The sequence below is a fragment of the Microcebus murinus genome, chromosome 8 (assembly GCF_040939455.1).
Source record: "Microcebus murinus isolate Inina chromosome 8, M.murinus_Inina_mat1.0, whole genome shotgun sequence".
Taxonomy (NCBI): Eukaryota; Metazoa; Chordata; class Mammalia; order Primates; family Cheirogaleidae; genus Microcebus; species Microcebus murinus.
Window position 1 is genome coordinate 84337649 of NC_134111.1, and position 15155 is coordinate 84352803.

A 15155-nucleotide genomic window follows, 5' to 3' on the forward strand; every position below is an offset into this window, starting at 1 on the left:
AATCAAATGCTGAATAGACATGTTTAGAAATAAAACGCTAAGTATATCTGGAATTAGAGGCTAGTTTTAGCTTTTTCACTGATTTGGGGTGTTTACAGACAAAATCATAATCAATCTGAACCAGTTTCCTTGCACATAAAGTATCAGATAACCTACACTTTTATGAGCAATTTGAAAGTGAATTAGATAAAGCCAAGAATAATTGTGCTAATTTGCAAAGTACTTATAAAAAAGGGCATGGCTAAAACTCATATATATTCTGGTTCTGTTAAATTGCCCATAGTGAAAGACAGTGTATATTTTACAGTAATCAGAATTATGACAGGGACAAAGGTGACAGAAAATGATCAAACAGATTATGCAGATAAGGGAGGGGAAAAATGGTTGATGTGGAGAAACAAAGGTGAGAAGGGAAGAGAAAAAGGAGCTGGAAAGAAATGTAAATAAATTTACATGACATAATGAAAAAACCAAGGAAAGAAGGAAAAAAATAAAGCAAGAAAAGATGGCCACTCGCTCCCTGGACTGGGATATTCCTCTTCCGAGGTACAACATCTACTGTTATTATTACTCTAAAAGCCAAATGCCCTGGGTCAGCTCAACTGTACTTTTGAATAGGGAACATTAAAGTTAGAGACTCTATCATTTATGGAAGTCTTTTAAGCTTTTACATCCATCAAACCAGAACCAATACTTGGGTCCTGTTTGGGCTCAGGGCACTGATACAGTACGGGTTGCTATTCCTTAGCTCAATTCTCCTACTTTCCAATCAGGGGATTTCACTTAGCATTCCCAGTGAAGGCAATTGATTCTGATCCCAACTCCATCTGCTGAGGGGAAATGACTAAAGGGATACCTCCTCCTTTAGTCACAGGCTTACCTAAGGCCCACTGAGCCAGACACATAGACTCTTACCTTCCTTGTTACCTTTTGTTCTTTTTGGAGCACTTAAAAATCTTGCTGCTTCACAGATGTTCCAAGTGATTTGATGATCACATTCATACAGCTCTTCTAGGGGTTTCTAGGACAAACAACTCAACACTAATATGGGCAGTATCTGATTTTTTACTGTTTTGAGGGAATTTGTCCTTTGTCTGACAAATTTCAATTTAGAAACAGTCCGTATGATTTCAGACATAGTCTAGAATTATAAAGCAGCAGTAAGGACAAGAAAAAAGCTAACACTTTTATTCATCACAGACTAAGCATATCTTCATTTTCCAGGATCTCTCCCAACTTTTACCCATTTTTATATGGGATTATGGATGTCCAAATAACTATCTTCTTTGTCAATTTCTCCCATTTGCTTTTTGGCTATTTTATAGAAACACCTCTCTGGAGTATTATGCCAAATAAGAGAAATACACCAAAGTTTATATTGACCAGTTGTTATCCTTGTTGGAACAACTAGTGAGAAGTTAAAAAAAAAAAATCATACTGGAAACTTTCAGTAAAGCTATTAAGAAAAAATGGGGTTTTGTTGGAAGTTTAATGAGTCCATCTTAGAACCCTCTAATAGCTGGAGGTGGAGTTTCTAAAATGCCAAATGAGATACTTCACCATGTGGCTGATACCCCAAGAACAGTACTTTGGCTTCAGCATGTTGATAAAATGTCTTAGAAGCATATCAGGATTTCAATTATTTATCATTTCTCTTAATGTATTGCAGTGGAAAAGTCAAGAGCATATGGCATGTTTTTCAAAAAATCTTTTTCATTTGGCTCTTGATACCATAAACAAAAAAAAGATACCATAAAAAAGGAGAATTTGATATTCCTTACTGAACTTAAAGGAATCCTTCATAAACTTAATACTTGAGGGGGAATTTGGTGAATTCATCCTTTTTGCTTTGCTATTTTCATTCTTTGCATTGCCCCCTACCTCAAATTGGGTATTTGGAGTATTATACCATTGAGGAAGGAAAATTTCATTTTAATTTGTAGTATTTTTCATTCTGTGTGATATATGGAAGTGAAATTATTGGGGAATGTGATAAATATCCATGAAATTCTGTATATATATATCAATGAAGAAAAACTAATAGCTATCTCAGATACTAATATAATAGAGCTTAAATTGGCATGAGGGATAAGTGGATAGCTAAAGCTAAATAAAATGAGTTTGCAATCATATGTGCCCTTTAATATCTCTGGTTATGAAGATGTTTATAACAAAACAAATTTCTTATCCACTTTTATCACTCTGATAGCCAAATGCCCTGGATCACCTCAACTCTACTTTTGAATAGGGAATATTATAGTTGGAGACTCTTATCATTTACAGAAGTGGTGTTGACCAAGTCTTTTAAGCTTTTATGTCCACCAAACCAGAATCAATACTTGCGTTCTGTTTGGGCCCAGGGCATTGATATAATCTGGAGTTTGTTGCAAAAGATAAACATTCATAAAATCTGAGAAATGAGGTTTGTGGCCCACGTAGTGGTACTTCAACATGAAGCAGAACTGGCAACCAACTTTTTGCCAATGTGATTGAACAATCTCTATGACTTAGTCCTTAATTTTATGTTGGTCTGACTTCTAAGAAATGCTGGTTTCTTATATGTTTATTGACCATATTAGATCATTACAAGTGTGTGTAATTCACTGTGCATTTTGGTAAGTCACAATTTTCTTTCCTGAAGTCCTATTTTTTTCTTCTACAAAAGGGGATGAGCTCTGATATAGATATTTTTCAAACGTAATATATATATGAAAACTGTCTAAAGGGCAGAGATATCATCCTTGAAAAATCATGGAATACATTGTTCTCTGCTCTGGTGGATTACATAGCAATGTTGGAGATGGATTACTGATTGAGATGGAGATTGCTGAAATCACATGTATCCAAATCTCTGGTACAGGAATCGTGACACATACACAAAAGCAATGATAACTTAAATGAGCCTGGTACTATTCAACAATTTAGTTTTCTGTATTTGGAAGATGTGTTTGTGTACAGAATTTTCGCCAGAAAGTTTTTGTAGCAAACTTTTTATGTCAGAAGTTTATTTTATTGGTAAAATATTAAATAATATACAGAATTAAAAACTGCACTTACACTTCTGAGAAGAAATAAATCTTGGACAAATTATATGCTTGTTCCTGAGATTCCCTAAATTTATTCCAGTAGCTGTGCACTCAGACAGTACAAACCTTTATAATATAATCCTTTTCACAAAGTATTACAAAGTTTCTGCAGCTTCTTTAGTTGTACACACATACAGACACACACTCACACATGCATATTACAACACTCATACACATATACACAGTACCCACATACATGCACAGAAACATGTATGTGTGTGCATTAAAAACAAAGAAAATACAAGTCCCACATTTTAGTCTGCAGTGATAAAACTGTTTAGCGGAGGTCTCCAAATCAGTATGTAGTAGAGTGACTTGTCACACAGCTGCAAAGACTGTTTCAGTATTTCCATAGTAAACCTCATTTTCTGAGGTATGGTATTTGAGCCTTAAAAAAACTACATTACACTGAGCAAACCTGACATACAAGGTCTGGAATTTTAGCTTTACATATATATATATTTATATATATATTTCTTTTTTAAACAATAGTTTTTATTTCTCCAAATTAGTTTCAAAAAAATGAGGTTTACTGGTTTGACCTATTTTTTTTTTCTTTTTTTTGCTTCTAAAACTCAAAATATCCTAGAAACTGTCAAGCAATTAGTCTTTAAAATAGTCTAATTACCTTTGGTATTGTTAAAGAAAAAAATATCTAAAATGGCCAAGACACATACTGTACAAATGCAGTAACTGCCTTTAAAAGAAATGCCAAAGAAATGTTATCTTTTAACAAAACATGTATTTACATTACAGCAGTTTTACTACAGGGGCACAGGTATAAAAAAAGAAAATCAGCACACTACATATAAATATGTATGACACGAAAAATACTTCTTACTTAAATTTGTATGAAAACAGGACTCCAAATATTTTTTTAAAAAATTTTCTCCAATAGGTGATATGTGTTTAAAATTGAGCTAAGTAAGTGCTTTGCTTTTATTTTAAAGTTCATTTCTAAAAGGAGAGAAATGAAATAAAAAATATTAGGTTCTTAATTTAGAGCATTGGGCAAGGAAGAAAATTCAGTCTATAAGAAAATTCAGTCTATAAAAATTTCTACTTTAGGACACATTTCCCAGGCAAAAGAATAGTAAATTCAACGGAAATTTAGCCTAAATAAAGATACCATGAGATTAGACCAGTGTTTTCCACATTCTCTAATCTTTTGATTGTGGAGTGTTTTCCTCTTTGCTTGTTGTGTCCTTTAACATACTATGATTTTCAAGGGTTTCTTTTTGTCATTAGCTAACAAAAGAATAGGTCAGAAAAGACAAAAAAAAAATCACCATAGTTTTTAAGACTTCAAGGGGATTATTGCACTTGTACAAAAAGAAAAGAATAGTATCTTTTTAACTAATAGCAGAAGCAATCATTCTGGGATTGCAAATAACACATGGTCTAAAAGGTCCAAGTATTAAGAGCAAATATGGAGCCTGAAGACCCCCTCCAAACCTGGAATATTATTATAGTAATGTTAAAGCATTTTTCTCCCAATTGGGAGAAAGTTAAGACTCTTTGCTCTACATTTATAAAATCTTTCTAAATATTTGCAAAAAAAGTCTAGTCTTTCATGATATACATTTTCAGAGGAAAGCCAAATCAGAACATAAAACCCAACAAAAATGAAGGCAAACATGCTATAATACAATTACATAATTTCTGAAGTGATGTTTTAGGTACCCAATATTTGAAAGTGAAAGTAACATGAAAGTTATATATCTTAGTATTTTTAATCCAACCACTTTTCTTTTTAATATAAAACTACACTTGAGTATAAAAATATGTCAGCAGATTACACAGCCAACAAAAATCACAAAAAAATTAAGGACCAATAAATTGGAAGTAAGAGTTGACCTATCTTTAAACTTGTAGGAAGAAAGAGGCAAAGGCATTCATAGACAATGATGGAAGGGAGATGGACAGATGAGAGAAAGGTTGGGGGAGATAGTACAAAATTTAAGAAGAAAGAACTGTTACACAGAAGGGCAAGTGATTTACGTTGAAAATCTGAGAGTGCTTGACTGTCAAATTTTATCACAGTTTCAGAATTTGAACTACTTAAAACAAAAAAATTCAAAAAAACCAAAACCCAGATTCCTTTCCTTGTTACAGTGTATTCACTTAAAAAAAAAAAATCTACTTCCAGTAAATTAAGTAAAATCCTGATAAGTGCATAGTAGGGAATTCAGTGACCTCTACTCATTCAGGAAGCTTTTCTTACTGTGTGTCACTTGAGGTAATTTGAAAGGCCCGATTCACTGCAAACTGGCTTATTTGTACCTATGTGAAGTTATATGCTGTACTTTATGTGGCTAAACAGAGGGCCTCTAAATTTTATATTTTATTCACAATAAAAAGGACATCTTAGAAAACTAGTCATTCATGTGCCACTCTCTGTATGGGATAAAAGTTAATTCACAACAAATTTATACAGAAAATATACAAATGTAATATTATGGGAGAAAAAGCCCATAAACAGAATTATGAACTTATTCCTAAGAGTGCATGTGAAAAAATATCCACAAACTTACAGTACAGCAAGATAAAACTAAAAAGCTAGAAATAGAATATTACATAAAAACCTTATGGAAATTCCAAAGTTTTAGGTTTTTGCAATAAATGTAAAACTATTCAAGGTATCATTATTTGGCCTAGCAATACACTATGATAAAAAGAACACTAGCATATCACAGCTTCTTGGTCATATGACATTTGCTTTGTATAACCAGCAGCTCTTTTTTTTTTTTTTATTAAAAAAACTGTCACATCCTAACACATCCACTGCAAGTAATACACAACCATGGTATGTAACGATTTGAGATTATGCTTTGGAGAATAGCAATGCAATATGACTGCTCAGTTTTGTTCAAGAATTGATTACCTGCTTTTTTACATTATGCCATCAAATATTCACAGATTAGACAATAGAGGTTCCAAGACTAGAACAATACTAGTCTGGAGATGAAAATCCAAAACAATACTGTTATTTTATTGACTAAAAATTCCACTTCTGTGATACAGAATTTATTCTTCCTTAAAAACAAAACAAAAACATAATTCAATTTACCGGTAAAATTTCACTCTGCCTTATATTTTATCTGCATAATCTTGTAATGATATTCATAAATACTATGAAATTAAGAAGATATTAAAATCTGGTTCCAAAGTTTTCTTTAACAGCTGAGCTGAAAGTTTCTGTATTGGAAATTGCTCTAAAGTTTTGCCCTAAGAACACAAATATGAATTATATAGTAATCAATTTTAAGTGATTTTTAAAAATGCATATTAAAAGTGTTATAGAGCTATAATAGCTAACCAACACTCTCAATGCATTTTAAAAAGGCACCAATATAAAAATTTTAATAAGTATTTAATACATTAAATTCAGGATTTTAAGAAACCAGTTACTGTATATTTTAATTATTTTGCAGAAACTGGAGGATTAAAAATATTTCTAAGATAACTTTTGTATATACAAACTTCAATTTCACCCCCGTCCCATACTTTCTTTTTGGATTTGGGGAATTTTCTGGTTTAGAATAATCTGCATATAGTACTTGTTAAAATATAAATATAACTGAATATAACCACAAATATAACATCCCTTTTTCATAAAATGAACAATCCAAAATTTAAAAAAAATGTAGCTAGTACCTCTTACAGTATTAGTTCTGTCTTGAAACTAGGGCCATAGAATAGAGTTTTTTTGTTTATATTTTTGCAGTCTCTTCTGCTTTTTTCTACTCTAAGAAGTAATTTTGGAGATGAGATGGAATAAGATTTGAAAAGTAATGAAAACATAATTTTCATCTAAATGCCCTAATCTGATGTAAATTTTGTTAAACATTGATAAAATAGCATAAAGACCTCAGGGTTTTGTGAGGTGTATAACTGAGAAAACTATAAAAAAGAATCTACAAAGCTCACTAAAATTGTCTTCCTTTCTTTGCCAACAAATAAAAGTTGATAATATTTTCTGTATTTTCTTCCTATTCAAAAAGGAATTTATATTTCTTTAAATTTATATCAAATCATTTTAAAATCTTTTTTTGTCATTGTTTTACTTCATTCTGGAAGGAGATAACAAAGGTCTAAGTTTTAGTAGTTGCCACTAGTCCTAAAGACACATGGGTAACTTCTTTAGTATTTCTTAATACAATCTGGTAAAGTAAACCCACCTAACTGCTCAGATATTAACTATAATTTTAATTCTCTATGTTTTTATAATACATCTGATCACTCTAATTGCTCCTTTGCATGAATTTTCTTTAAAAGAATGTGTGTGATACACACACACATACACACTATGATTTATACATACAATGGCCTTATATGTATGTAGGAGAGACACTTCCTATTTTGTAGTCAAATCTAAATTCTAATTTCTCGTTCACCCATCTTGTTCCTTTAGAAAATTCTCAACAGAACGTTTCAACAACTTAATATCTCTTCCAGTCTGACTACTGGTCACTTTCACTGTTTTAAAAAGCCCAATTAAAATGGCTCTTAAAATGTGATTCATCATTTTTAAATAGAGGCTGGAGATACAATTCTGGGCAAAATTAGGGCAAAGCAATATGATGAATTTCTGAATTTTTGCCAAACTGGAAAATATAGAGAGTAACCCATTTTCATGCCCCTCAAACACTTTCTGTAATGTGATATCTCACCTAAATAAACTGGGCATACAACTGTTACATAAAACATGATTTATTTGATTTCTGACCCTCATATTTATTTTTAGGTGCTACCACCTTGCATATTTCCTTTTTTGAAGAAGAGGCATGCAAATATAGCTATCTAGAATTTCTCAGAAAGTACTATGTCCACAAAAATTCTTTTTAATCTACACGTTTGAATTGACCTTGTCCTTATTTGTCTATGCCACACCCTGAGCCATCTCTATCTCTTTCTGTTCCTCATATGAAGCTAAGAAAATACAAGTATATACTTGTAGAAAATGCACTCTCACGACTATTAACTAACTTCAATAAAATAAATTTCCAAAAAGATGAAATCAGAAAAGGAGTGCATTATTAGTTCTGTCTTCATAAGGGAACTACCCAAACTCCTTAGGTTCACCTAAATTTAGTTTCTTACCAGGGCATAGGTACATGATTGTTCATGTACTAGGGGAAAAAAAATAAGCAGGAAGAAATTTCATAGATAATGCCAGCAGATGTCACACACAGCCTAACCAGCCAAAATTATGAATGTCCTGACTGGTATCCAAATATTTCCTTAAATTGCAGTAAAACACAAAAATAATAAACCTTAAAATTATTTACCTCATCCAAAAGGAAAAAAAAAATGGCATTCTAATTATCTGGGAGTGGTTAGGGCAGGTAGGGAGTAAGGGAGTCTCAAAGACATGTTTTACCTTTGAATAAATTGTATGTTCAAAATGTAGGAAGGCATGCAGAAAAAAATGTAACAGTTGACATTCTATACATGTCCGTTTTGATATATTCTATTAGATTTAAAGGAACAGTTTGGAAATTTTTCCAAAAATAATTATGACAGGAACCAGTAAAAGAGAGCTCAGTTGTAACCACTTTTGTTTAATTCTAGCTGTGTCAGTGCTTAGAAGTTGCTTTAAATAAGCAAATGGTACAGTAGAAAATGAGTTCAGAGCACTATTTAAGCCCGACTTGCTTATCTGACCACAGTTCTCCAGTCTTGGCAATTCTCATATCACACTGTATTAAGAAACATAGTTTCGGCATCCTATTTAATGACCTTTTAGAGCAGTTATCAGTTACTGCTTAGCAAAATTTCAGTATTCACAAATGGTTATCAGATAATCCAGTCACAGGCCTGTCCCCAAACCCGAGCAGCAAGTTCTGCCTTCCAAGTGTGTCCCTCAATGATTTCAATCAGTCTCACTAAGTTCCCCTCTCTAGTTCTGTTGGACTGAAAAGAAATAACAGAGTACCTACATAAATGAAATTAAAAGCAGCACATTAAAAATGGTAATGGTAACCTATGTCATATATGGACTAAAGAAGGGAAATTCTGCACTAAGGAATTAATTTTTGACAAGGATTTATAGACATGAATATTTTTGAAACAGAAAAATGTGCGAGACCTTTGTTTAGAGGTTCTGTCACATTCTAGACTCCAAGAAGGATAAAAGTAAACTTGGTTGGTTATTTTATCTGTAGTCCAATGTACAGGTTACAAAGAAGTTCCCTTTTCTTTGCAGCAAAAGAAGTAAATATTACTGAAGAAATACTAGAATAAATAGCCCTAGTTCAATAACTTTACAGGGTTCAAGTTACCACATTCAGGTCAAATTAGCAATTGCCCAGAGGAGACTTTGAAAGAAATAGCCTACAGCAAGACTTTTAAGACCTTCTACTGGAAGAGTAAAAGATGAATGAACTGTGGAGAGAACACTGGGTGGTCACAGCTTGAAAAAAAAAAACAACAAAAAAAAAAAACAGTGAAAAGAGAAATACCAGAAAAAGGATTTTATAAGTGTGATTTCTCCCTACTGTTAGCCTAATTATATTTTTCTGCTGACTGGTTAACACTGATTAAATGCTGATTAAAGTGACAATCGTAAGCATACTTTTAGAAACAAATATGTATACCATGCTGCCATCACATTTAAAACTTTAAAAGAAAAACCTCTCAAATTTATGAAAAAAGTAGAAGTCCCTCCCAGAAACTGACTACCTCTTATCCACTCTTAGACCATATGTTATTCTGAAAACTACATAAAAATACTATTCATCAAAGGTGTTAAAAGTAAGGCTGCCAGGGTGTCTATAAAATGCCAGTCATCAAAACTATGGAAAAACAGTGCTTAAGTTTAGAAAAATAACATCACAGGACCTCAGATGTATTATAGGTGGTCCTTAACTACCTGCAGTTTAAAAGTTTTACTATATGGTACAGTGTAAAACATACTGAATTATAAATTCCATAGGGGAAGTAAACATAGAACCCACAACAACTCAACTCATCCTAGGAGTTATCACCAAAAATAACAATGCGTTTGTGTTCCATGATCTCCAAAGAACAACAACAAAAAAATCAGTTTACATTTTGCAACAAATTCTTTTTTCAAGAGTAAAATTACTTATACCATTTTAAACTGCCGAAGTCCTACCCCGAAAACTCTAAACTTTCCTGCCTTCAATCATAATCCTGAATATCAGTGACAAATTAGAATCTCTTAGGTGAATCCATACAAATCAGGTGATTTTTTCCAAAGCATGATATGCCTTATATCTATGTGTGGCAGAAATGAACTGCTCTTAAATTCCCACAAAATAAACAAGCCAAGTGATCAAGAAACAACGTCCCCATCCCTTCTCTCTTCTGTTTCTTCCCTATTAGGCAGAGCAAATGACACTGTGTCCACAAAATAAGAATTATCGACAGTAATATTTAAAAAAAATAAAAGGTATGTCAACATCTGAAGGAAGGTGGGATTGTAAGTGCAGTATTTCTTCATGTGCAGTTCTTTACTTCATAGGGGTCCCCTTTGGAATGAAAAGGCCTAGTGGAATGTGTGCTCCCCTCGGACAATGTGTGATGAAAACTCATAACGGTCTTGGCTTCTATAGCCACAGATGTTGCATTCCAGTGGGTCCCGGTAGCCATGGCAACCCATGTGAATGGTGTACATGACATGGTCTAGGAAAAGGACTCGGCAGTGCTCACACTTGAAGGCCCGAATCTGTTCTCCTTCTCCATTGAAGACCTTGTAGATGTCCTTCAGAGAGCCCTTAGAAGCCTTGGTAGTATCCAAAGCCTTGACATCTTCCTTCATGTAAGCTGGGCTTTGTTTCCTCTTGGGATTTAAGGCAGGGTTTCCTTGGTAGGACTGGTGGTCATCATGGCTGCTTTCTGAGTCAGTAGAATCCAGGCAGCTGTTGCTGGGAGAGGCCTCTCTTTCCTGGGGTCGACTCTTTGGTCTGATAAGAGAGATAGGGCCATCCATGTTGTTATCATGACTATCAGAGGTTTCCCTGCTAATGGGTCTTTCTATCCTATTTGGATGATAGACCTGAGAATAAGCTGAGCTTATAACTGGGGCCACCTCAGCGATTGTGCTTGGCGGGTGCTGCATCAGAGGGTGAAGGGCCTCAGCTCCAAGGTAGGTGATTGCATTGTTGATGGCTTGGTCCATCATATGAGACTGCATCAGCTCAGCCTCCTTCTCATATGTTAAGTTCATATCAAAGTGAATATCTGGGTAGCTGAATCGCATGAGCTTTTCTCCTGAAAGGGAGAGCAAGAAGAAAGAAAAAAGAAAAAAGAATACAACAAAATTAGTGATTGGGATAACAAATATAAAACGGTATACAGTTAATCACCTCCATTTTTCACAGTTCGGTATATCTTATCCTTTAGAATCAAATATTTGGGCTCTTTAATCCTGCTGAGACTCACTGATACTCTTAACACGAAAAAAGCACAACCAATAAAAATTTCACAAACCTCATGTCATCATGAGGATGTATCTATCCTAAAAGGTATGATTAAGTTTATCTTATTTTCATTTTCTATTAAAATTCTCACTTGAATAGGCCTCAGGAACTATAGGAGAAATAATATCAGGTGAAAATAAGTCAGATACTATGCTTGTTTTTGCATATTTCAAACATCAGTGTTGAAGCTACAAGGATCATAAAAGTGAGAGTGATCTGGTTATAACATGTCACCTCACTGTTTTTGTGTAGGGTTAATTTGGTAAATTGAGTTGCTGTTTTAGAAAAAAATCCTAGAGCCCAGTGTATATCATTCTGGAAAATTCAAAAGTCATTGTTAAGATACTTTTAAAAGCTCTATCTCTTCCTAAAATGAATGATATTTAAAAATGGGAGTTACTTCAAAATGTACTTGTTCATAAACTTGGTAATTATGTATGTTTCATTGTTTTACTTCTTGAAATTGATGATTATTCACTTTTACATCATCCGTTTCTTATTTATTTTTTATTTTTTATTTTTTTTATTTTTATTTTTTTCAAACTGCTTCTTCATCCATATCGTTTCTTATTTAAACATATGTGCGATGGTGCTGGTATATATCCATTGTTAGTTTCCCATACTTCTTCTTGGTTAAAGTATCTGTAGTTTTTCCCGTAATATTTACGTCAACAAATATACTTTTACTTCAATATTTTCAACATAATGTCTGAACATTAACTATAAGAGTTTTGGTGCTTAAAACACAAAAGCAAATTTTAATTTTTCTTCAAATATTACTAGTTTTGGACAGAATATTTCATCTTTTAAAAATTCTGTCCCTAACACAATGAGGTGTCCAATTATTTGCTTAGTTACTTACTTAAGTAAAACTTACAGATAAATGCTTCTTAAAAATAAATGTGGATTTATTATAAAGGTCTAATATATTATATGGATGGATGCCTAACTTTTAATGTTGATAGGAAATGTTGATCCACAGAATTATATTCTGGAAAAGCATATTAAGGTTGTTAGTATTATTTCAGATTTGAACAAATGGCTCCAAAGTGAGATGAATGTAATGAATGTATAATAGTAATGAAAATAGAAGAAAAAAATGATGAGAAATGATATCACAGCATCCAATTTGAAATACTGCAATGTTAAAAGTTTCAAAGTCAAGCCAGACAAACTTGGGCTATATTCTTAAAGAGCTTGCAGTTTAGAGGGAATGAGCGGTTTAAGGATCACTTATCATACAGTGTGATGTGTGTTATGAGGTTAAATAAGAGGAATACGTAACTCATACTATGGAAGTAAAGGAAGACTTCTTGAAGGATATGGCATTGGGTAAGAATGTGATGGTAAATATTAGCTAAGTAAAAAAACACAGGGGTGGAGCAGCTGGTAGGAAAGATCAGAGGCAAGAGGGCATGATTTATAAATAAGGAACTACATATACTTCAATATGGCTGAGAGTAGAAACAGATGAGAAAGAAGTCATAAATATAGGGCTCATTCAATTTCTAAGAAATTTGAATTTTATCCTAAAGAAATAAGAATTTTGAAGGAGTTAAACAGAAAAGTGGACTGAAGATATTCATTTAACAAGAGGGGTTAGGAAGTTGCTGCGGTGGAGATCATGGTGGTCTGAACCTAGTGGAGGGGCAGTGAAAATGGAGTTGATGGAATGGAGAGAAATTTAGAAAATACAGTTACTAGGGCTTGGTGATTATCTCGACATGAGAGAATGATAAAGAGAAAGAAGCATGAAGCCCAGGTTTCTCGCCTGGGAAACTCAGATGGAAAAGATGATGAATTCAGTTTGGGGAGGACTATGAGTAATACTCATGTCCAGTATACTTAGATATAATATCAAACTTAAAAGAGAGATCTGGGCTTGAGATGGAGATATGAGAGTCATCAGTTGACAGAAAGCAACTTCTAAACCCATGGGAATAGATACTATCACCCAGGCATAGGTAGAATGTGAAAAGTGAGGGTCAAAAATAGAACACCAGGATTTTTATGTCTACCGGTACACCAAGGCAAGTGGAATTCTTGCACTAGGTTTCGTGTTAGAGTGCCCTGGGCCTTGCTCCTCATGTAATGAGGAGTCTGTAGGGCCAAAGGAATGTGCTGATCTGGAGCTCCCCAGACCATTCTCTGGGTACCCTGGATCCCAGAATTCCTTGCCCAGATGGCTGTGACCCTGCTTCTAGGGTCTATGCCAGGGGTCCTCAAACTTTTTAAACAGGAGGCCAGTTCACTATCCCTGAGATACCATTGGAGGGCCGTTGGAGAGTGTGGCACACATTTCACACATGCACACTGTGGGCCCGGGACAAGTCGGCGGCTAAGTAGGACAGGCAGCGGTGGCAAAAACACCCGGTGGGCCAGATAAATGTCTCACAGGCCATGGTTTGAGGATGCCTGGTCTACACAGTCCTCTTTATAGTCTCCATCCTCCTTAGTACCAACTGTATTGCTGGTAAGCACAAATCTAGGCCTGAAGCATGGCCAAGGCACTACTCTTTAGGTGCTATGTATGGGGACCAATGTAAAAAGAACTTGTATGTACAGGCTGGCATGGCTAACCATGTGTATGAGGCCCCTTTTGGTAATGGACAGAACCAGGAGTGGGTCTAAGAGGGGAGCCTGGCTGTAAGCCAGGGGGAGGTTCTACTCTTGCTGCCAAGGTCTCGTGTCGAGCTACAAGGAATCAGAAAATTCCATATTTATTTGTACTTAATTTTCTAAATTTATGTGAAAATGATAAGTTTTTCAGATAGATTTAGAATATGAGAATGTTTAGGCATATGAATGAGGGCTTCCATTTATACTTTGCCCCATCTGCATAGCTGTTAGGGATAACTCCATAAAGAAGACTGAGAAGGAGCAGTCAGAGAAGCTGGAGGAAATACAAGAGACATCAATGTCATAGAAACCAAGGAAAAAGTGTGTTTCCAAACGAACTATTTAGTAGTGGCAAATGCTCTCTAGGAGTTGTGTAAGATACTGTATAAAAAGGGTCAACTGCATTTGGCACTATGGAAGCTAGTAGTGATCTCAATGAGAATGATTTCAATGGAGTATGGGGAAGAAAGCCAGGTTACGTGGACTGGGAAATGAGCAGAAAGAAAGAAATCATAGAAAGCAAGCACAGAGAATTCTTTCAACAATTCCATGGTTGAAGAGAAGGAGAGTATAGGTGGTAGCTGAAAGGAGACTTGGGTTTAAGGGAAGATTTTTTTTTTTAATTATGAGAGTTTACTGCATTAAATGCTGATATAAAAATGCCAATAGAGGGGGGAAGTTAAAAATATAAGTGGGAAAGAGGAAAAATAACAGTGTAAGGTACTTGTGGGGAGCAGGATAGAAATCCAAGGCACAAGAGGAAGAATTAACCTTAATCAGAAAGAGGTATACTTCTTTCATGGCAATAAGAGAAAAAAAATATTTATGTGGATGTACATAATCCTATAGGATTGGTGATATTATACTGAAATCATTTCAACTAATTTCATTGCCTATGAATATAGATATAAGATCACCAAGGAATGAAAGACCATGTTTGCAGAGAGTAGAGAAAGGTTGAAATGGCCACAGTGGAGAGTAGGAGAGAAGACTATTCAAGAAT

General features: G+C 34.2%; 1 protein-coding gene across 7 annotated transcripts in view; it reads right to left on the bottom strand.

Annotated features, from left to right (window-relative positions):
• Window positions 1-2988: 2988 nt before the first annotated feature.
• IKZF2 (IKAROS family zinc finger 2) overlaps window positions 2989-15155 on the bottom strand; it is a 154224-nt gene continuing 142057 nt past the window's right edge. For all 7 annotated transcript variants that reach the window (XM_012748542.3, XM_076005911.1, XM_012748541.2 and 4 more), the window contains exon 8: window positions 2989-11324. In XM_012748542.3, the coding sequence (XP_012603996.1) occupies window positions 10600-11324 (725 nt within the window). In that variant the 3' untranslated portion in view covers window positions 2989-10599. The remainder of the gene's footprint in view (window positions 11325-15155) is intronic.